At 40.8% G+C, this 24,616-nt stretch overlaps 1 protein-coding gene across 4 annotated transcripts in view; it reads right to left on the bottom strand.

The window, feature by feature from the left end:
- WDR64 (WD repeat domain 64) overlaps window positions 1-24,616 on the bottom strand; it is a 162,917-nt gene that overhangs the window by 53,882 nt on the left and 84,419 nt on the right. For all 4 annotated transcript variants that reach the window (XM_017953364.3, XM_017953367.3, XM_009196564.4 and 1 more), the window contains 4 exons: window positions 15,310-15,436; window positions 11,911-12,059; window positions 8,731-8,854; window positions 3,570-3,745 (listed from right to left, as the gene is read on the bottom strand). In XM_017953364.3, coding sequence (XP_017808853.1) covers window positions 3,570-3,745; window positions 8,731-8,854; window positions 11,911-12,059; window positions 15,310-15,436 — 576 coding nt within the window. The remainder of the gene's footprint in view (window positions 1-3,569; window positions 3,746-8,730; window positions 8,855-11,910; window positions 12,060-15,309; window positions 15,437-24,616) is intronic.

The following is a 24,616-nucleotide window of genomic DNA, read 5'->3' as shown; positions in this document are numbered from 1 at the left end:
GGAGAGAATATTGGCCTAGGAGTGAAGACAGCCGGTTTCTAGTCTTAGTTTTTGTAGGACCTCGGGCAAGGTCCATACCTTCTTTGGCCCTAATTTTCTTTGGCCCTAATTTTCTTATTTGCAAAATGAGGACTTTAGCTAGTTGATGGATAAAAGTCCTTCCATTTTTTAAACTTTGATTTTAGGTGTTGCCCTAAGGCCTCTGTTATTTCATATCCATGTTAATTTAAAAGTATGGGCCAATAGTACTCCTGCGTACTGGTGGGGTCTTTGTTTAGAGTTTGTGCCATTGTGGGACAGAAGGAATGAATCTCAGCAGTATCTCAAGAGTGACCAGGTATTTACACTGAGTAATCGCTTAGTTAGATTTATGTGCCTACCTGGTGGTATGAGTTAGTGACAGTGGTTTAGTTTTTTTTGTGTCTTTTTGAGGCAGAGTCTTGCTCTGTCACCCAGACTGGAGTGCAGTGGTGCAATCATGGCTCACTGCAGCCTTGACTTCCCAGGATCGAGCAATCCTCCCACCTCAGCTCCCCAAGTAGCTGAGACTACAGGTGTGTGACACCATGCCTGGCTAATTTTTATATTTTTTTGGTAGAGATGGCGTCTCACTATGTTGCCCAGGCTGGTCTCAAACTCCTAGCCTCAAGCGATCCTCCTGCCTTGGCCTCCCAAAGTGCTGAGATGACAGGCATGAGCCACCACACCCGGCCCGACAGTGGTTTTTAAACAGGCTTAACCGGTTTCAATAGAATCTCCTATGACAGTGGCTCTCAGACTTTCTGAATTCACAGAGCAGTAGAATTTACAAAACACCTTTTGAAGATTGACCTAGAGTTACTCACATTCAATTTTACCAAGTGAGGACATGAGGGAGAAGGAGATGGGAAACTCTACTAACATTATTTTATGAAAAGAAAGGCTATAATAATACAAAACAGTAGGAAAGATACAATCTTAAAATTTAAAAGAAGTAAAAGTAGCTTTGTGAAAAGTTACCCTTATTTTCTACATTTCATCTCTACTTGGTGAAATCTTTTATCTTATATTGGAATTGGCTGGTAGGTCTTTAGGAATCAGTTATCTAGCAAAACAGCAGTTCATATAATGCTAAGAGCACTATTATGTTAATTGCTTCATAAAGAAAATCATTTACTTTAAAGGACACACAGATATAGCTATATGAGTAGATCTAAAGTACTGTGGATAAAAGGAAGGTAAGTAAGTGGGTCTTTAGAATGTGAATGATTTTGAGATCAATTAATCATCTTCCTGGAAACCCCCACAGTGCTTTGTTTATTATGTTAGAACAGTAATCTCTCACCAACCTATGGTTTTGTCAACAATGACTTGGGGGCAAATTTCTCTCAAATTTGCCAAAGGTTTCATATAGGCAGAATGCAGTTCTATCCCCTTAAAACTGAGATGATGAGAAGAATTATTGTTTTCTTCTCTTGTTGTCTATGAAGTTGTATTAATAGGCCAGTCAATTTACAGTCTGCCCTCTTGTTACACGGCTTAGGAAATCATGCCCAGAATATTCAGCACGGCCATGATTTGTGCCCAGAGCGGGCAGTTGCACAAGCATTTTTCTGAGACTTGAGAAAATAAAACCAAGAACAGAAGTGTAAGAGAGATATTGTATTTAAGCCATTAAGGACTGTTTGAACACTTTTAAAAGTACATGAGACTTTGGAGACCCTTCTTAGCTCATACAGCTCATAATGCATCAGCAGTGTTTCCTGAATAACTGAATGTGATTACTGAAGCAGATTTTGGCTTTTTGGTTTGCTGGGGGGCGGGGGGGTTGTTTGCTTTTTTGTTTGTTTGTTTTTGTTTTTGTTTTTAAGGCAGCTGGGAGTCTAGGAAGATAGAGGTTTGGTTTATCTTTCCTCCATTCCACTCTCAGCTCCAACTTCCACCTGTCCACCTTCCAGTTTCTGGTGCAAACAGAGAAGCGGGGTTTGGAATTTAGGGAAAGAAATTTATTATAAAGCTTGTTCTGTTTTTACCTGGAAAAAAAAATGTCCTGGCTACCCAATTAGTCTGACAACCATCCCACCACACAAGCTTCTGAGGCACTTTGTGAAAACACTCACAACACTTGTAATAGGGGGATCAGTGCAACTCCTATTAAATTATGAATTTCATGGTGAAAGGGAATATCCTTCTGGAACATGGTAAATATTTGGTAAATGGTCATTGAAAAAAATGAATGAATGAAAGTATTCTAGAAAATAAGTATGTAAATCAAATTATTTTATTTCAAATAGGCAGATTTAGTAGATAATAATAATAATAATAAACTAATAATAATATGCAAATAAGTATACTTTCAACATTACATTATAAAGCTGCCTGCTCCAACACTGGTAAAAGTTCTCCAAACACCGCTCATAAATTTACTGTTGTCTACCTTAGAAGAGGTTCTTTATTTATTTTTATTCTTTCTATCCTTAATGAGCACCTGCTCTGGGCATGGCCAAGAATACAAATATAAATAAGAGAGGTTTTCAGTTCTTACCAAGATCCATCTGCAGGTTCTAAATGCAGAACCAGAATAATCAAAGTAAAAAATGCTACAGTAGAACTAAAAACAATTTTGGTGAGTGAATAGTTCCATGCTACTTGTTGCAGCCCTCAAAAAAGAAGCATTTGTGACAACAGACATTGTCTGGTAGGAAGGGCATCTTGATGAACAATGGCACTTTATAAAGCAAAAATCAACATTTCATTTTGTTTTAGAGTGTATTACTAAGAAATGCCTTTCTACTGTGCCATTTTGGATTGCTCAGACGAGAGAAGAGTATATAACATCAGGGAAGTTTTTTACTCCTTTTTTCCAGTTCTTAGGTCATCCGTCATCTTAAGCTGGTGCTTCATGATTGCTGTGCTATTCAAGACTTTTCTTTTTCTGGTCTTAGCTTTCAGAAGGGGAATAATAAAGGCAGTGAGTCCTTGAGTTCGAGGTGACGGGGTGAGATCCGCTCAATAGCCAGGATAGATGATCTAGTCTTCATTATAAATTTGAAGAGGGCATTAGCATTCCGAGGTGGTAATAGAGTCATAGGAAAAATAAATTAGCCTACCTCAATCCTCCCCAAACAGCCCTGGGCAGATTGCATCATTAACCTTAAAATAAACAAAGCGATTTTGGTGACAAGCTGGAAAAGTGACTTGAGCATCCCTAAATGCATTATGGGTGATAAGGGACAGAGCCTGCCGGAAAGCAATTCTGCAGTGAATTATCCCCATATGAGGGTATAAAGCATGTCCGAGGTGGCAGCTGAGTATAAATTTAACATTCTTGACACCCGCCTTAGGAGACCCTGACTAACCCTTCAGCAGAAGCTTGATGGGCAACATGCGGTGACTGGGCAGGGATTCTTTTTTGCTCTTTGCTTGAACCTGGGCAAAGTTAATGAGGAGCATCACGAGAAGGTTGAGGATAAACACTATCTTCAGCTGGCTACCAAGAGAGGAGTTACATGGGTGGGGATTATCCACGGGCTCATTTGATTTTCCCAAAAAGGGCACCTGCAGTACGAATATGAAATGGGATTATAAACCTGGATCATTTTGATAGTCCCGTTGCGCTCCAAGGCCAGGACCAGGTGCTGGTGTTTTTCTTGGGCTTTGAGGAAAACGAGGCGTTGTAGGCAGTGCTCCTCCTCCTTCCAGTCTTTCCCCTCCGGCAACACTTTCATCTCCTGCCCACTGCCAAAGTCCCAGATTCTGACTGTTCCTGAGCATACAGAGAAAAAGATTACGTAGGTAAAAGTGACTTAGAGAAAGCTTGGCTTTTTGCTCAGAGAAAACTCATCCGATTGAAAGCTTTCTGCCAACAATTTATCCTATATTTATTCCCTACTCAGATGGGTGAGTCTTCCCAGGCTTGCTGTGCATGAAATTTATTCCTATATGCCTTGATTTGTCACAGGCTGAAAAAATAAAAATAAACAGGACCAGGCAACGCCTTGAAATCTACCCTCAGGCTCTCCTACTAAGCTTTTGCTCTTTAGTGAGTCTCTTCTGTTTTTATTCTCCCAACGCTTTTCAGTGTGCTAAACACGCCGTCCCGAACACGGGAATGTTCGCTACCATGCCACAATTATTATTCACAGCGAAAGATCATTCCAGTAATCTATCACGTTTCTTAATGTGCTGACATGTTTTAGGACGTTAGCTCTTATTAGATAATAAAAAGTTGGAGGGAATCCCAGTCGGTAAGAATCTGCCAAGCTTGGAGATTGGTTTTGTTGGTTACATGGGAGGAAAGTGAAAGAAAAGTATGGAGTGTTTTTCTTTTTTCCTTTTTTTTTTTTTTTTTTTTTTTTTTTTTTTTTGAGACAGAGTCTCACTCTGTCACCCAGGCTGGAGTGCAGTGGTGCAGGGTCTGGGCTCACTGCAAGCTCTGCCTCCCAGGTTCATGCCATTCTGCTGCCTCAGCCTCCCGAGTAGCTGGGACTACAGGCGCCCGCCACCACGCCCGGCTAATGTTTTTGTATTTTTAGTAGGGACGGGGTTTCACCGTGTTAGCCAGGATGGTCTCGATCTCCTGACATTGTGATCCACCCGCCTCGGCCTCCCAAAGTGCTGGGATTACAGGCGGGAGCCACCGTGCCTGACCGAGTGTTTTTCTTACGTTTAAAATTATACTTTCTGTTTGAAACCTAATCCTCGATATGATGGTATTTGGAGATTATTAGGTCATGGGGGTAGAACCCTCATGAATGGGATTAGTGCCTTTATAAAAAAGGCCCCAAATTCAGATCTGCTGTGACTCAGATGAAAAAAGAAAAGTAAGTAATAAAATGGGCCCCAAGGATCTGCCTTACCCCTTTGTCATGTGGGAACACAGTGAGAAGGCACCATCTATAAACCAGGAGGTGGGCCCTTGCCAGACGCCAGATCTGCCAGCGCCTTGATCTTGAACTTCCCAGCCTCCAGAACTGAGAGAAATCGATTTCTGTTGTTGGAAAACACCCAGTCCTCCTGCCCTGAGTGGTAAAGCATGTCAAATGGGCTGAGCCCAGGAGGTTTTCCTACCTCCCCTCAAGAGGTAGAGAACAACTTGCTCAGCTCTGTCTCCCTTACAGTAGGTCTTCATCTACAATATCAGCAGGAGGGTTTGCCGCCCTTCCCTCAGTGGCTTAGGCATTTGCTTTGTCGGTAAGACGGATGCTGATGGGACTTTCTGTGGCTCCACAGTGTAGGCTTGTTCCTGTCTCCCAGATTTGCACCATGAGGGAGGCCAGCCCTGTGTGACATGTGACAAGCCGTGTGAGGAGCATGGGAATGGACGCATACTCCCTTTGTGTTTCTGGCTTTTAGAAGTGCTGTACTCTCATGCTATCCTACACTCAGATCTCAGCAGTTCTTACAAATCTGACTACATTCTCACCCATCTGAATGCCAGCCCCATTTCCTTCTCATCACTGCCCTAGGTTAGCCAGTAACTGTGTCCTATCTGTCCCCGGAAGTGCCTGTGTCTTTTCTTCTATTTCAGGCTATTTGCCTGCAACATCGATTCTCGCATAGGTTCAAGAAAAGTTCTGATTTCATAGATCAGCTTGCTTTTTTATAGATGTCAGTGTGGGCCCAACACTCTTTCCATCTTATTACATACCAAGGAGACACTGTCAGCTCCAATTCTGATAGTGCTTAAAGCATTTTAATTAATCTGATATATGACATTTGAGACCTCAACTAATGTAAAAATTTAAAGATTTATATCAGTGTTTCAGTGTTTGGCAAAATTTGTTAGCCTTCTACATTGTTTTGAACTTTGAAAAATAAAAAGAAACAGAAAGTTGCAAAAATAGTAAAGTCCTGTGTATCTTGTCCCAACTTCCCCCATTGCTTCCAGCCCATGTGACTACGGTATAGTCCTAAAACAAGCAAATTGACATTAGAAAATCCCATTAACTAGACGACAGACCTTGTCCAGATTTTACCAGTTTTTTGCATGCACTCTCGTGTGTATGTGTCTAGTTCTTCACAATTTTACTGTGTGTATAAATTTGCACAACCAATATACAGAAATGTTCCATCAATCCACAGGAACTTTCGTGTTAACCTTCATAGTCACCATAACCCCCACCGTCACTATTTGGTAATCAGTAAGCTGTTTTACTTATCTAAAAGTTTGTCATTTTGAAGACATTTTATTTTGTTATTTCAAGAATGTTATTGGCTGGGCGCGGTGGCTCATGCCTGTAATCCCAGCACTTTGGGAGGCCGAAGCGGACAGATCATTTGAGGTCAGGAGTTCCGAGACCAGCCTGGGCAACATAGCAAAACCCTGTCTCTACTAAAAATACAAAAATTAGCCGAGCATGGTGGAAGGCGCCTGTAGCCCCAGCTACTCAGAAGGCTGAGGCAGGAGAATCGCTTGAACCCAGAAGGCAGAGGTTTCAGTGAGCCGAGACCCTGCACCACTGCATTCCAGCCTAGGCAACAAAGCAAGACTCCATCTCAAAAAAAAAAAAAAGAACTGAAATGGATGAGATTGACTCTTGTCTTTTGTTAGTGTCTTTCAGATACATTCAAACTGCTGCAAATATAACTAGCTTGTTTCTTTGTATTACTTGTGATAACTGTAGTATTCCACTGTATTGATGTACTGCAGTTTGTCTAACCAGTCATATGTTGAAAAATGGTTTGTTTTTCAGTTTTTGGTTATTATCAATAAATCTGCTATAAACTTTTTTTTTAAACACCACCCACTCTATGACATTCCATTGTAGCAGTTCAAATGGGTGGAGATACTTTCTTTATCGTTAACTTCATTCATTTGCTTTGGGGGACCTGGAAGAAGGGGCCAGAGGGATGATAAACAGTATAGTTGTGGAATGCCTATTTCTAGGTCATTGCTCAGAGGAGAGAATTCTCTTCTCACATGGGCTTTTATAGTGGTCACCTCAAGTTCAGACTCTAGTGAACCACAGGTCTTTTCCTCTCCTCCTTTAACCCTACCCCCTTTCTTATCCCTCAGCTCGAATCCTGCTCGACACCCAGAGTGTTTTCACTGCACTGTTTTCCTTCCCCTACACCAGGTTCTCTCCATCAGCAACACTCACACCCCCAATATTTGTTTGCTGGCCACTAACAACATCATTAAACGTCGATTAAATACTCCCTGTATACCCAGCACTGTGGTAGGAGCTGGGGGTACTTAATGAATAATCATAGTGCCCCCCCTCAAGGACTCTGTGGCATTATAGGAAAACAGTCACACAAACAATTAAAAGACATTATCGTGTTCTCAGACATTCCTGGGTTATGCAGAGGCCAGTCTCCTTGTCCAAATTTCCTGCTACCTTGGGACTTGGGCAGTCAGATTTAGTGGAGCAGAGAGCAGGGAGATGTACTCCTCAGCTTTTCCCAGGTGATGGGTGGTAATGAGAGGAGACCAGTGGCTTGTGGTTTGAACTTCACTGGGAGTCAGAGAATCTCACTTCCCAGGGTGTCCTGGATCTCTGTCAGTTTAACCAAGAGGGCCTGGCACAGTGGCTCACTTCTGTAACCCCAGCTACTCGGGAGGCCAAGGAGGGAGGATTACTTGAAGCCAGGAGGTTGAGACCAGCCTGGGCAACACAGTGAGACTCCGACTCCAAATAAATAAACACAATAAAATAAATTTAACATATGTACCTTTGAGAAGGACAAACTCAATATCTGAAAGAATTCTAGGTTCTAGAACTAACAACATAAGATATGGCTTGCTTGCATATAAACAATACTATTGTCAGTCATATATTGAATTGCTTAATGCTTCTGCATGATAATAATTGTGTACAGGGCTCAGAATTTCAACAACTACATTTCGTGTCTATGCAGGGTGTGCTTATGGAACAGTTAAGACTGCTTTCTCAAGAACTGGTCCACGTGAAGGGCAGTTGCATTTATTCATACCCCATCGACTCAGTATTCATGATTTTATTTCACATGGTGGTGTCATCTGCTCACACTTAAAAAAGTCAGACTTTCACACATTGAGATGCTCACTCAATTCATCAATTGGCTTATGCGTGTAGGCCTAGGGTAAATATATTCAGAGTAGTGCATGCAATTGGTCATATGGTCTAGATAAAGCAGTTCTTTCATTTAGTACATAGTGAGTGGGGTGAAAGGCAGGGCAGTCTGTAGCTCTTTAGTTCCTGGAAGTCCTACCAGTGCTGCATAGTGTAAGGCACATCAAAGAGCCCACCCCAACCTGGGCCTGGCATCCTCTCAAGTTTGGCATGGCACATGCCCTCCGCAAGGCTAGACATGTGAACAACTCCAATATAGAACTCTAGGAGTAATGTGAAAAAGTTGGCTGGGTGTTTTGTCTGGTCCAGAAATCCACTGTCGGTAAAACTATTGTTAGCAAGCACTGAATCCGATGGCTGTCTCTTAGCTGATGGTACCCAAAAGTGGAACGATAGGATGAGTCAGTGCAACACGGATTAGATGAGATGTCATATGCGAAAGACTTCTGCAAACTGTTAAAGCGACTATGTAAATGCAATGTGAGGAATCATTTTTAACATCCATATCAAGACATTGATGCCTGTTAGATAAGGGACTCTACCACTATTCACCCAGGCACAGGAATTTCACTGGCACCCAGACATATTCCAGCCTGCTTCATGCTCTCCTTCTACCCCAAAGAACGAAAGAGTTTTTGGCAGAAATTCTCAGGACACTAAAGCAGAGACGCCACATTCTGGATGTTAGTCTGACCGTTATATGCTCCTGTGGCAAAAAGAAATCCACTTTCATCGACAGCTGCAGAAGTCACTTCAATATTGAAACCATGAGGGTCTAAAATCTGGTATACTTGGAGCCCAGTCTCGAGTTCCCATACCTGTGGGAAAGAACAAAAATATCAAATAATCCCTTGGAATAAGCCCTTCAATTCTCATCAGAATTACACCATATTCACAACAGCCTCACAGATGGAACTCTGTACATCTAACACATTTCCTAGCACTCTGCCCTGAGTGTTGGTTTGATCAGAGATAGTTCTGAAAGATAAAGTGCGTTTAATAGTTACTGTGCTCCCCCGGACTGTGTCTGCTGCAAATGGAGGGCTGAGACAGGCAGGGACTCTATTCCAGGCAGCCCCTGGCCATGGAAGAAGTGGTCAGTTGGTACTGTAAGCCTGAAGCAAGGTTAGAAATGGAACAATTGCAAGCTCAGCGACAGAAGAAATATGAACTGGATTTATTCCCTGGTGACACTCATCCTAGTTAGCCAGGGATCATGGGACAGGATGTGTGGTTAATAGCATGGGACCTGAGAGAAGAATCCTGAGGAAATAACTCATTGACCTTTCCTAGGAATGTTGTGACTAGAGACATGGGCCCAGCGAGAGAGAGAATGGGAGAGAGAGAGAGACATATACAGAGAGAAAGAGAGAGACAGAGAGAAAGAGACTGACCTCAGAGGAGGCCATCTGTGTAATTAGGATGGGTGTAATCAGAAAATCTAGAGACATGTCAAGACTCAAGAGTCATCATTATCTCTCTCTGGAAACACAGCAGAGGCCTTAGACCTGCAGATTTTCTGTCTGAGTCTCTCCTTCATGGAGTTGCCGTGCTCAGATGTAAATTGCACTGCCATAATGTGCCAGCACTGAACCGGCAACACAGGATGATTGCACTCTAGGTATTGTGGCAGAGAGGACAGCATATACAAAGTGCGGGGGTGAGAAAGTTCATCTTTCCTCCAGGGAATGGAAAGAAAGCCACTGTAGCTGAGTGAAAGGGGGAGTGTGGAGGGGATGGAGCTGATGAGATAGTCTGGGGGCCAGATAATGAAGGGCCACTTGTCGGGAAGTGGTAGAGCTGGGATTTGAGTGAAGTCAGTCTGGCCCTAGAGTCCGTGCTTTTAACTTCTGCATGTCCCTGGTTATAGACGAGGTTCTTAAGGGAGAAAGAGGAATGTGGGTCATTGCATGAATGGGTCTCAGGGGTCACCCATCTCCTGGCCTGCAGTGTGATCTCTCTCCAACCAACCTGGCATGAAAACTCACCTTCATGTATTCCTTTCCACTCTTTTATCCCACACAGGGATGACATTTTCCCCGTAAGAGGTGACTGCATGAAATACTGATTGCACGAAAGCAGGACAGGTTTCCGTTTTCGTTTTCCTCTACCTCTCTCTTTAGGCATTACCAGAAATGCACTAATATCATGAACTCAGGAGATTCTCACTTGAGAAAATCTCCAGCAAACGATCACAGAAGTCAGAGACTGAGAGGTAATTTGAAGGGTCCCCAGAGGAATGCTGTCTGCTAGTCTAAACGTCTCCTTTTGGAGAGCATGCATGAAATGAAGGGACAAACACCTGAAGCACACACCTCCAGCCATCACTGCCAGATGACTTCAGTGGTCATAATGATGGACACAGTTAGCATGGCCACAAGCCCTGGCCTCTAGGAAATGCTGTGATGGCCATGTTACAGGAAAGGGGTCCTGATCCAGACTCTCAAGAAAGGGTTCTTGGATCTCACACAAGAAAGAATTCAGGGCAAGTCCACAGAGTAAAGCGAAAGCAAGTTTATGAAAAAAGTAAAGGAATAAAGAATGGTCACTCCATAAACAACCCCTTAGGGCTGCTGGTTGTCCATTTTTATGGTTACTTCTTTTTTTTTTTTTTTTTTGAGACGGAGTCTTGCTCTGTCGCCCGGGCTGGAGTGCAGTGGCCCGATCTCAGCTCACTGCAAGCTCCGCCTCCCGGGTTCACGCCATTCTGCCTCAGCCTCCCGAGTAGTTGGGACTACAGGCGCCCGCCACCGCGCCCGGCTATTTTTTTGTATTTTTTTAGTAGAGACGGGGTTTCACCGTGTTAGCCAGGATGGTCTCGATCTCCTGACCACGTGATCCACCCGTCTCGGCCTCCCAAAGTGCTGGGATTACAGGCTTGAGCCACTGTGCCCGGCCATGGTTACTTCTTGATGATATGCTAAACAAGGGGTTAATTATTCATGCCTCCCCTATTTAGACCATATAAGGTAACTTCGCGACGTTGCCATGGCATTTGTAAACTGTCATGGCGCTGGTGGGAGTGTAGCAGTGAGGAAGATCAGAGGTCACTCTCATTGCCATCTTGGGTTTGGTGGGATTTGGCCGGCTTCTTTACTGCGACTTGTTTTATCAGCAAGGTCTTTATGACCTGTGTCTTGTGCCGACCTCCTATCTCATCCTGTGACTTGGAATGCCTTAACCGTCTGGGAATGCAGCCCAGTAGGTCTCAGCCTCATTTTACCCAGCCTTATTCAAGATGGGGTTGCTCTGGTTCAAATGCCTCTGGCAGCTAGGCTGGAGGAATGTGGCAGAAAGGGCATGGGTACTTACATCAAAAAAACTTGGGTTTATATTCCAGCCCTCATGCTTATCCCAGCTATGTTGCTTGATCTCTCTGAGCCCTAGTTTCCTCATCTTTAAAATGAAACTCTTTATCTGTCCACAGAGAACTGTTGTGAAGATTAAATAAGATCACAGAGACTTAAGGCTCTTGGCAAGTATTCTGAATCTACAGGGGTTACAGTAAACACCTATAAATTTATTCCCCTTCCTTCTTAACATAAATCCTCTTCCCATACTCCGTTAAAAAAATAAAAATAAAAATGCAGACTAGTTCTATCTCCTTGATATATTTCCTTTAAAATTCCTATTTTGATAGTGAAAACTAGCCATGTTTATTCAGTGGAGCATGTGGGTTGACAGCAAGCAGTCTGAACTGGCTTAATTAAAATGCTTGTTTTTCACCTACTCATGAAAGCTTAAAAATCACTCTAATGTATGGTCTCATCATATGTGCCGCTACATTTGCTTAATCACTCAACGATTTATTTTAAGAAGAGAAAATTGTATCTGCTTTGCCTTTTTTCTGTTTGAAAAGCCAGTAGGTACTTACCCTAATTATGGATTCAGAGCAGATAGTGAGTACTTGGTGAAGATATTTGTTGTAAAGCATGACATTGATTTCTCGTTCATGAGTGTGAGGAACCTGTTTGGTATCTTGTATCATCCTAGTCAAAGGATACATGTCCATAACACTAGATCCTGGAACAGAAGTAAGAATCTCATAAATACCCAATATTTGAAGTTTCTCATCACAAAGGATTTCAGCCAAGCAGTTGGGTTTGGAAACAGCCAAACAGTGAGATTAGCAATATCGATCAATGCCTAGGAAATTTAATGAGGTGAGAATATTTTCATTTATTCTAGAACATTTTTGACAGATAAAGCACATATGATTCAGCCACAGAAAAGCATTCTTTTTGGACTGGATTATTTTTCAAGTGCAGGCCATTTGGACTTCCTTGATATCCTTTTTAGTGAACCTCATTTTCCTATATTTCATAGTCTACTTCTCTCCTCCTTTATTATGCCTGCAGCGTGCCTCTCCATCTGTTGCACAGTAATAATGGTGATGACCAGCTTTCTGCTGAAGGTTAGCCTCCACTTAGTGGTGGAAATTTATGGTTAGAGAGCCCCTTTCAACCAATAAATTGATAAAGCACTCTGAAAACATGGTCTTATTAAGTATAATGAACGAGAATGATCACAAGCCAGTGCTTGCAACATCGATATAAGGTTAATTTCTAAATCACCACTGTAAAGTAGAAGTAGATGAGGAGCAGGTATGCTTTACTTGTGTTTTTCTAAGTATGATTTAAGTATCAAAATTAACTGTGGCTCTGTTTTAGTGTAATGTCTAGAAATATTAATAAGAATCTCAATTAGCCTGGTGTGGTGGTGGGTGCCTGTAATCCCAGCTACTTGAGAGGCTGAGGCAGGAGAATCGCTGGAACCCGGAAGGGAGGTTGCGGTGAGCTGAGGTCATGCCACTGCACTCCAGCCTGGGCGACAGAGTGAGACTCCATCTCAAAAAAATAAAAATTAAGATAAAAAAAATAAGAATCTTAGAGCATTCCTGTGGCTCAAGCAAAACTGAAACTTCTTTCTGATTTTATTGATGTAAAGATTAAGTTAATAAAAGGCAGATTTTGCATTGAGTTTCTCAAGTTTCTCCAAAGAATTCTCAAGTTTAGGAGAAGTTTCACCAGGAGTTACTAAACACCCTCCGAAGTGTTTAAATTTTAAGATAAAATCTGTTCATGTGTAGATACGGACTGAGATGGCTCATCTGGTTGTATTTCTCAGTTCATACACCTTAATATGGAAATGTGAGCAGAATATGGTAACCAGATAGTTAAATTATACTTGGACCTTTTGGTAGATCATTTTCATTATAGCAACAGTAACTGACTTCATTCAGAATGGATGTCAACAAATCTTGATATGCTTATGGAAACCTGGCAATCTTCTATTTTTTGGCTAGTTACACTACTGCTATAGAAATGATGTCGAGACCATCCTGGCACGGTGAAACCCCGTCTCTACTAAAAATACAAAAAAATTAGCCAGGCGTGGTGGCGGGCGCCTCTAGTCCCAGCTACCTGGGAGGCTGAGGCAGGAGAATGGCGTAAACCTGGGAGGCAGAACTTGCAGTGAGCCAAGATCGCGCCACTGCACTCCAGCCTGGGCCACAGAGTGAAACTCCGTCTCAAAAAAGAAAAAAATAAAGAAAAGAAATGATGCAGTGCCAAGAAAGAATGTGGAGCCAAGAGTTAGAAGCTCTGATATTGAATCTCAGCTCAGTATTTTAACCTTGTGTCCTGCCACTAGTCAGTTGGGCTGTTTGAGATTCAGTTTCACCATTTATAAAATAGAAAAAATGATTACTACCTCATATGGTGGCTGTACAGATCAAATGAAAAAATATATGATTCTAATGGTGCTTGTCTTAATAAAAGTAATAATGATAACAACAGTGACAGCAACAATGACATATTCTACAAAGCATTTCTAGAACGTGGTACTGCTGTCATTGGGGTTTAGAGGACTGATGGCTGCTTCATTTGAATCAAAGAATGAATTAAAATCCTAGACATAAGCTTCATGTAATTCTGATGTCAAGTTCATGGTCGCAGTAAGTGTCTGCATTTTGGTGATTAAACAATACACAGAGCTTTAAATTTTTGCAAACAGAGGTGCTATCAGAATGGTATAAAATTGGGAAGAAATCTTGATTTTTCTGTCTTCTTTTTCTTTGCCTTACTATTTGAATCCTTAGTGACTACGATGATAAATGGGATGGGAATGCTAAGCCTAGTAATCAAACATGCAAATTGGGGCACTAAGAGAGAAAATTTATTTATAGTCATTAGTATGTTCCTTTTAGAGGAGGTAAAACAGAGAATAGGTGTTTAAACTAAAACTAAGTCCTGTTTTATAATGTGGAAAGTTCTTTATCAAGTATGAAGTGCTAGTTCATTCCTAATCCAGGAAATAAAAACACTGAATGTCAAAAATAATTACATTCTCCATCAGCAGAAACAGCACCGACCTCTTCCCTGCCTTAATTAATCCCACAGGAACTCAGAGCAGGTGGCCAGTGGGAAAATGCTTAGAAAATTCACTCTAGTTTTGTGTTCTAGAAGGAGGAGCTACTATTAATATAATTCATTTTTATCCTGAAGCATAAAGGTGTGCATATAAAAAGTGCTCCCTAGATGTCTAGCAGGGCTCCTTGTTTCTTTAGTAGGCATGACTTTCTAAGAGGCTACAAGAAAAATCAGCAACAAATCTGTTGGCATCAGCACTGGGACTCCATCCTCACTCTCCATTGGTCTTCGTCAAGAGGCAAAGGCTGGGGAAGGTGTCAGCACTTTTCCTACTGAGTAATGACTCGTTACTAGAATGGCATGGGCCCAAATTTCCTCACTGCAGAAAAGGGGCATTGACTCGGCACGCTGGTGCAGCCACTGTAAGATAGGATCATATTCCTGCTTCAGAGTCAAAACAGAGCTGGGTGTGGGGGCTGGATTTGTCCTCTACGTGGCAACAAGTTATATACATCCCACTTCTTTGCTTAACCCAGGCCCTTCTTCCTAGGTCCAAGAACTTAAAGCAATAACCTGGTATTTTCAGATTATTAAAACTATCCTTTCAGGGAGGAAAGATAACTATAGAATTACTCAAATAGAACTTTCTTCCTAGGTTCAAGAACTGAAAGCAATAACCAGCCTGGTATTTTCAGAAAAGTGCAGTTACACATTTCATTCACGCAGCCACAGAAATATATAGGAAAGAGCAGAATTGAATTGAATATCTACTGTCATGAATCATGATTTTATAAGTTACCCTTCAAGTTTTGTTTTTCTTCTAGTTAGTGCTCCAGTGCTAGTTTAAAAAAGGTGAAAAATCAAGACATGAGTTTCATTTGGCATTAATTGTATACACTTACCCGTAATAAGCATGCCGTGATTGGCATCATATATCATGGAGTAAATCTGCATGTCTCCTGGCCCTCCCTGGCTGTCATGGAAGACTTGTAACAGTGAGAGAGTTTGTATATCCCACACCCTGAAAACCTGGAAGAATAACAAACACCGTTCACCACTATTTATACTCACTTTTCCCACTCAAGATATTTAGGTGAATCACTTTCAGTCTGAAATATGCTCTTACAAACTTATACCAAAGTATTATATGATTAACATAAATTTGCTAAACTCCAATTTAGTTCTGGGTTGAATTATTGTCCATTAATATCAGAGGAAAATGGCAGCAGTGATTAAAACTTTGCTTAAAGGTAAACTAGGAATTGGATTTTTCTATCATTACAGGGGAGGAACATAGTATTTATTACTCTTTAAGAACGTGGAGGAATAATAAAAGATCATGACTTACAGTTAAATTAAAGTCACATTTCTCTTTGTAGTATGGATGAGAAAATAGGGAGAAGACATATTTTAAGTGGAAGCTTTCAAATTGCTCTCTTATGACAATGGAAACATCTTACTAAGTGAAGTTACTAAAAACCTCCCTCTCCACTTGCCCAGAGATGTAAGAATTATAAAAGCAGTTTTTAGGGATGGTAGAGACATACTAGGAGTATGAGAATATAGGTTTTTAAAACTATCTTTTGAGGGAGGAAAGATAACTCTATGATTACTCAAATAGAACTTGAGTTGATATCAGAGAATAGAAAGAACAATGAAGCACAAATTTAGCAAAATTAGGTTCAATTAAGGTTAAATTAGGTTAAATTAAGTTTGTGATCTGAAAGAACTGGTCTTAGCTTCTTTATTATTCTGCTTTTTTAGTAAGTTAGTGTTATTGAATTTCAGAAATAAGTGTTGACTGATCAATAATTACATTTCTTCAGTTATAGAAGCTGGGGGGAGATTACATTTTCTAGCTATACATCAGCCCTTAAATAATATTTTCATGTTATAGTAAATTTATTAACCTATGAAATTGGAGTATTTGTTGAGTAAATGGGTGACCATTAACAGAACTACATATAAAACTTTAGTAAGTCGTTTAGTTAAGAGAGCTACTAACTTCTAATTAGAGGCACTTATAATTGAGTTCATTATAAGTTAATTAGGTTCAAATCTTCACTATTACTAAGGCAGGTTAGTCCTGACATGTAAGAACACAAAATCGTCTAGGTCTTGTGACTTGGAGAACATTGGTGAGGAGCTTTTGCTCAAATGTAAACCCTCCGTAGGCTAGTATCACTCAGAACTTGTACTGTTGATATTTATTTTATTTGTTCTAGTGAAAATGCCAATTTTGAAAGGGTAGCTAGAACATTGAGCCTTTTCAGGCTTTTGCATCATAAAGTAAACAAGTATAATGGATTGTATGGATTTCAATCCAGAGCATAGAATGAGAGACAAGTAGAGGAAGAGACACAAAAGTGGATTCAAGGAGTTCGCCAAAAAATGTGTTTCTATGCAAACTGTTTTTTATTTTATTGCCTTGGCTAAGGTATGTTCATGGTGGGCAGTCTTTCTGCTGTATGTATATACATTCTGAATTGTAATTGACAAAAAGAACAAGAGACTAGGCAAAGGAGGATTAGGGTTTCAATTCTAGTTCATCACTTAAACTCCTTGAGTCTCAGTTTTCTTGTTTCTTGAATGGCCGTGATGACATCAGCACCATTCACCTTATTTAATTGATGTGATTATGTTTTGAAATCTGTGATGTTCTCTGTAGAGTTGTTATGTTTGCTTTTGTCTTCTTCCCCTTCTTCAGGGTGCAGTTCTTTGGGTCTTCCCTGTGTGTTTTAGGGAAGTGGCAGTTGTTGGGCTGTGGGAGGCACAAAAACCTTCTGCGTCATACTGCTCCTACCCTCTGGGCTTTTTTGCTGCCCCTCTCCCTGTATGCCTTCTTTGCTACTGTCATACCAAAGTGTTTTGCATTTCCAAAAAGCTTCTTATTCTGGTCTCTGTGCATTCACACAAACTCTTCCTTTCATCTGCGATTTCCTCTCAAAGGCCTTCTCTATCTAGCTAACTCCTACTCTTTTTTAAAAAACTCTTCCATAAAGACAACTAAAGAGTTCAGGTCAGAATAGTGCTAAAAGTTTCTGCTTTGATGAGCTATTTCTTCTCCAAACACACAGAAAATATATATTCAAAAAAGCAAAAAGAAACAGCAGGGCTCCAAAGCAAGATACATCTCTCTAGATCTCTCTAGATCTCTCTAGATCCAAACAAGAGAGACGCATAAAGCAATGGATGGGTTGAAGCCTCAGACCTAGGTGCTTGGTCTGGAGCAGGCAATGGCAGCCGAGCAGCTTCTGCAGACAGACAGGACCAGAAGACCTCCATGCCTGGGCTCCACGGCCGAGGGAGCAGCAGGTCTTCCAGTTCAGAAAAGCAACAGGCTGTGCTCTGTCCTTACAGGGATGTGTAGCTTTTTCAAAGATATGAGACCAGTGAGGGTGGGGCACATCACTTTTTGACTAGGAACTAAAGCAAGGTAACCTCTGGCTCAGGGACGAGAACTATTTCTGAACTGGGACCTAAAGGGCCAGGTAGAGGAAAGTATAGATTGAAAGGAGTGAGCATATAGACACACACACGCAGAGAGAGAGAGAGACGGACTGGGAGCAGTGGCTCACATCTGTAATCCCAGACACACACACACACACACACACACAGAGACTGGGAGCAGTGGCTCACATCTGTAATCCCAGACACACACACACCTGCCTTTGCAGCTGCAGAGGGCAGAGAGAGAGGCTGGGAGCAGTGGCTCACATCTGTAGTCCCAGACACACACACACACCTACCTTTTACACACACAACATACACCACCACATGGAGACAGACTGGGGAACAGTGAGGCTCACATCCTGTAATCGAACACACACACTACACAGAGAGAGGGAGGCTGGGATGGTGGCTCACATCTGTAATCCAGCAGCCTTTAGTTAGGCTAAGGCGGGCGGATCACTTGAGGTCAGGAGTTCGAGACCAGCCTGGCCAACAAGGTAAAATCCTATTTCTAAGAAAATACAAGAATAAAGCATGATGGTGCCAGCCTGTGACTCCCAGCTACTCAGGAGCTGAGATAGAATGCTTGTGAACCCAGGAGGTGGAGATTGCAGTGAGCCAAGATTGGCCTGTGCACTCCAGCCCTGGACGATGGAAGCGGATTCCATATCAAAAAAGAGAGAGAGAGAGAGAAAGAGAGAGAGACAGAGAACTAGGGAACTAAATATAAAAATGAGACTATACTTTTTAGAAAAAATATAGGGGGTATCTTCAAGAACTTCAGAGTTGGAAAGGATTTCTTAAATAAACACAAAAAGCATAAGCCATAAACACTTTAAAAATTAAAATTAAAAACTTCTGTTCAACCAAAGCAACAAGCACAAAGATACAAAGTGTAGAAACTACTCAAATGTTCATTGACCAACTTAGACAAATAATATGTGCTGCATTCATACAACAAGATTCCATCAGCAGTTAAAACCAATGAACTGGAGCTATATGTAACAGCATGAATAAATATCAAAATAGAGTGTTGAGGGAAAAACTGTAGTAGGGTGTATTCATTATAATATTTATACTATAAATATTATATAAAACATGCAAAATAAAACTATATCCGGGACACTTGCACTAATGGTGTAAAAAACAGGGTGCTGGTTAAAAATTAACAAAAACTCAAAAAAATTAATCTTTAAACGACTTTCATTGGACACCCTTCCAATTAGATGTTCTTTCTCTAGATGCCTACAATATAGCCATGTGCTGCTTAAGGACAGGGATATGTTCTGAGAAATGTGTCCTTAGGCGATTTTGTCATTGTGTGAACATCACAGAGTATACTTACACAAACCTAGCAGGTATAGCCTACCAGACACACAGGCTATATGGTATAGTTATATGGTCACCATCATATATGCAGTCCATCATTGACAGAAACATGGTTATGCAGCACATTACTACCTGTCTATATTAATAGCAGTTAGGAATTATAATATGGTGACTCATTCGGTGGCCTTCTCTACTAGACTATAACTCTCGTGGGGGGAGGAGCTACAGTCTATTTGACTCTTTTTTTCCCAGTGTGTTATGTATTCTGTTTAGCTTGATTGGTTAGTCAGTTTTTGGTCTTATTCTCTGTCTTGGTCAAATAGGAATTTATATGGCTTCACACTGTACAGACAATTTTAAATTTAATAAATCCATTAATAAATAGCACAACCTCAGAAAACATAATCTACTTACTTTATTCTTAGGTGATCACAAGATATTAGTTGCTTTGGGGAAAGAGAGTAGTGATATTTGTGAAGCCCAAATATCTGAGAGAGGTGAATTCAGAAAGTTTATTTTGCCAAGGTTGAGGCCACACGCCCGTGACATAGCCTCACTCAGGAGGTACTCAGGACATGTGCCCAGGGTGGTCGGGGCACAGCTTGGTTTTATGCATTGTAGGGAGACATGAGAGATCAGTTAATAGATGTAAGATGTACGTTGGTTAAGTCCGGACAGGCAGGACAGCTCAAGCAGGGAGGGGCTCTCAGGTCACAGGTAGGTGAGAGACACACGGTTGCATCCTTTTAACTTTCTGATTAGCCTTTCCAAGGAGGGCAATCAGATGTGCATTTATCTCAGGGAGCAGAGGGATGAATTGCATAGAATGGGAGGCAGGTTTGCCCTAAGCAGCTCCCAGATTGACTTTTCCCTTTAGCTTAGTGATTTTCGGCCCCCAAGGCTTACTTTCCTTTCACGTGTTAATTAGGCTCTAGTCTTCTTTCACTTATTCCCCTGGAGGTTGTCAGTGTTCTCATGGCAGGTATTAGTGACGCAAAGCTTGGCAGGACAGAAATGGAGCCAGGTCAGCACTGAGGGGGTTTAGGAAGAAAACAAGGGGCAAAACATGGCAGAAGCAGACTAAATTGGTATAAAAGGAGACTGAGTGGCTTTATGGCAGGGAAATGTCGTTAAGACTTGTAGAGAAAATCAAGGAGGACAGGTGGCTTCTACTAAAGAGGCCAGGGCAGAATGGAACATTTATAAGTTATAAATTAAATATTATATACATATGTGTATATATGCATTATATATAATATATGAATTGTATGCATATAAATTGAAATTATTTTAAAAATGTATCTTCTAGTTGTAGCAAAAATAATAATGATGATCTTCTCTTCTCTTCTCTTCTCTTCTCTTTTTTGAGACAGAGTCTCACTCTGTTGCCCAGGCTGGAGTGCAATGACATGATCTTGACTCACTGCAACCTCCGCCTCCCGGGTTCAACCAATTTTCCAGCCTCAGCTTCCCGCATGCCTGGGATTACAGGCACCTGCCACCACACCCGGCTAAATTTTGTATTTTTAGTAGAGATGAGGTTTCACCTTGTTGGCCAGGCTGGTCTCGAACTCCTGACCTGAGGTGATCCATCCACCTTGGCCTCCCAAAGTGCTGGGATTACAGGTGTGAGCCACTGTGCCCGGCCGATAATGATTTTCAGATGCATTGGGAATGGAGTGAGATGGAGGGATTTTTTTAACACTGGGAAAAACATTCAACTATAAGGTTGATTAAGTGTTTTGAGGGTAATTTGGTAATTGAAGTCACTTATCATAAAATATCAAAGAAAAGGACAAGAGAAAGACTTCTCCTGGAGCCTTTTGTAAGAATTAATTAATAAATACTGATGAAGTGGAAGAAGTTTAAAAATATATACATGTGTGTACCCGAAGTGAGGATTGTTTTGAATCAACTACATTTCCTGGCATTTCTTCCTGCAAACTTTATGCCAATTATTATTGTCCAAATGTATTAATAAAGTAAGTGGATTTGTTTTTGTTGTCGTTGTTTTTGTTTTTGTTTTGAGACAGAGTTTCACTCTTGGTTGCTTAGGCTGGAGTGCGATGGCACCATCTCAGCTCACTGCAACCTCTGCCTCACAGGTTCAAGTGATTCTCCTCCTCAGCTTCCCATGTAGCTGGGGTTACAGGAGCCCACCACCACGCCTGGCTAATTTTTGTATTTTTAGTAGAGATGGGGTTTCACCGTGTTGGCCAGGCTGGTCTCAAACTCCTGACTTCAAGTTATCCACCCACCTCAACCTCCCAAAGTGCTGGGATTACAGGTGTGAGCCACCGCGCCCAGCCAGGTATCTGTTTTTTGATGGGTGTTTATTATAGAGTGACTAGAGCAGAATGTCTGATTTATAAGAAGATGCAACACTAACAAGTCATACAAAATTCATTAAACATCAAATAATCATGAAATTCTAGCCTAGGTGTTATAGATACAAAGATTAATAGAAGCTCCGTTGTTCTTGAGTAGGTCTAAGTCTCGCCAGGAGAGTAGATAGATGAAAATGGTGACACTGCATTGTAAGAAACACTTGAATGGAAGTTTGAACATTATTCTAGAATGACAATTGTACCAGCAGAAATCTTTAGAATTAGAACCACAGTATCATTTAGATAGAGCAAGGGGTCTGGGGAATTCACCATTTTCTGATTGTAAAGGAAAATCAGAATGTGGCCTGCCTTTCTAATTTTACCCAATGGCTACAAGAGGCTAATGAGATTTTTAGTCCCCAAATGAATCAAATCAGGGTCACTCAATTGATTACATGATTTTACGTTAAGGAGCCTGAAGATATATGAGATTATGAAACTCTTTCGAGAGTTAACATAATACTACAGACAAATGGTGCATTTGAAAATCAGGGTATGTATGACAGTACAGTATAAATGGCAGGCATTCAACACTGTTTAGGAAATTCAATGCTGAATGTATTTATTAAGTTCTTACACATTACTTAATAAGAAAAAATATTTTTAGCACTGTAGGTAGAACCAAACCTGTTAATTTTATCTTCTTGTTTTCACATTTTCCCTGTGTGATAACTGGCAAATAGAAAATGAAGACATTCAGCATGTCTTTAAAAATTAACTTTTTAATTACCAAACTAATGTACCTAGTAAACAGATTCAAACAGTACAAAACCAGAGTTCTCCTTCCCACCTACCACTTAACGCTGTACTCCTCAATCCCACTGCTTAGGTAATAATTGCTGGAAGATACCACTTCGGGAGGCAGACTATCTCAGTTGAATCCTGATTCACCTCCAATAACTGTGTGCACTTGGGCAAATCTCGTAACTTCTCTGAGCCTTAGTTATCACACTTGTAGGGAGAATAATACCAGTACCTATCTCAACCTATCTCATAGGGTTGTTATGAACATTAAATGAGTTCATATATATGAAGAGCTTACATCTATGTTGGGACATATTTATGTACTTAGAATTACCTCTTTCTTTTTTTTTTGAGAGACAAGGTCTCTCTATGTTGCCCAGGTTGGTCTTGAACTCATGGGCTCAAGTGATCCTTCCGCTTCAGCCTCCTGCATAGCTGGGACTGCAAGATGCACCACTGTGCCTGGCTTTATCTCATTCTTTTAGTGGCTGAATAATATTCTGTTTGTGAATGCTCCATAGTTTCTTGTAGTTAGTTCCCTGTTCATATGTATTATATTTCTTTATTTTCTTCTATTAAAGCAGTAGTGAACCTCTTTGCACATATATTTTTGCAAAGTACACTGGCTTTGTAAAGCAATATAGATATAGCTGAATGATAAATTCCTACAAATAGAATGTTTGTGTCAAAGGGTGTGAATATTTTGAGTTTTGAGAGATATACCAGATCAGCCTTGCCTTTTGAGAAGATTCCAGGCAGTTTGATAACTTCCTGATTTCAAGTTGCACAATCAAGTTCAATTTTCCTGGTCCAGTTTAACGGGAAAATTGAACTTGATGTCTGTGTCATTCCTAGGTTTGGTCATCAAAGATTTGGGGCAGCTATGCTTTATTTACTCAAGTAGATTTTTAGCTTCTTTTGGACAAAGATTACATCAAAATGTAAATAGGCACAGAGCCTAATGCACTCTCAGGCATTTAGCAGGGGGTCATATATTGGTTGACATATTAATGCAGTAGAAAGTTGGGATTCCTAGTTGTACAGCCCTGAGACACAGTTTACCAGCCAAGAAACAATGCGAGGGAACCACATTTTGTGAGAGAGAAAAGATTAATGTCAATAGAATACCCAGATAGTTACCTTAGGGAGGCTGTAGTGAATATGTGTATGTGTGTGTGCAGAGGTTCTGAAAGCTGGTAGAAGTGTCTAGAGAAAGTCTAGAGGATAAAATAAAGATACTCAGAAACACAATAAGAATTAACAAAGGAAAGAGTCCCAAAGGGCAGCAATCACAAACAGCTTGCCTCATCTTAAGTAAATGTGCAATCATAGCTAAGAGCTCCTGGTTATAGAAGTGTGATAGCCACACTCAGAAGGAAGCCTCATGTAGGGACTGCTTCCTGGTCTTGGTAGGCATGTTTGCCCCCGGGACTCAGAGCCCTCCACAGGGTCTTCCTTTGAAGGTTGTCAAGGAGCCATCCTGGGTGATGAACTAAAGAAAAAGCAACAAGACCTGCACAGAAGCAAAATGTATTGCAAGTTGAGAACTGAATTCCAAAGCATGTGCCCTCGCCCCTTTTCCTTAGTTTTTATTTTTTCTTCCTAGATGGCCACTCACATTTTATGTTTCCTAACACATAATTTATCTTCCCCAGAAAATTTTCCTACAGTCACTCAGGAAGGTTTTCAAACAAGTCTTACTCTTAAGAACGTTGCAAACAGTTTACTCAAAAGGGAATGTCCCAAGCCACGGAACGAGGACACAAGGTAGTAAAATATGAAGGCAGTGAAACCAGGTTCTCAATCATGGATGTTTCCAATTATCAAAAAAACAAGAAAAATAAACTTTTGAACTTACGTCATTTACGATAATCCCATACAAACAGAAAGCACAAGGAACTAAAGCAAGGAAAGATTTCAAATTTTTAAAACTTAAAAGTAACATTTTAAATTCTTAGTTTTTCTTTCTATCTCCAGGTTTATTTCAAATTTACACATTTCTCACTCACGAAAAGGGGAAAAAACCCTCCATTTTTGTCTTAGTGAAGGCTTTGTGCATGACTCGATATTTCACTTAGATGTGAAGGATAGATAGGATGGCTGGGAATGGGACGAGAATTGTTTCAGACAAAGACGGGAATGCATAAAGCCTTTGGAGAAGCATTTAGTGAAGCTTCAAATTTCTGAAGCCAAACAAAGCTGAAAAGATATTCTGGTTCCAGACCCTAGAGAACCTTAAGAACTAGAAAAAATAAATTGAACTTTATTTGTAAGGCATGAGGGGCCTTTGAATATA

This window comes from Papio anubis, chromosome 1 (assembly GCF_008728515.1).
Source record: "Papio anubis isolate 15944 chromosome 1, Panubis1.0, whole genome shotgun sequence".
Lineage (NCBI taxonomy): Eukaryota > Metazoa > Chordata > Mammalia > Primates > Cercopithecidae > Papio > Papio anubis.
Note: the sequence above shows the minus strand (reverse complement) of the source record. Positions and strands in the feature narration are given on the sequence as shown.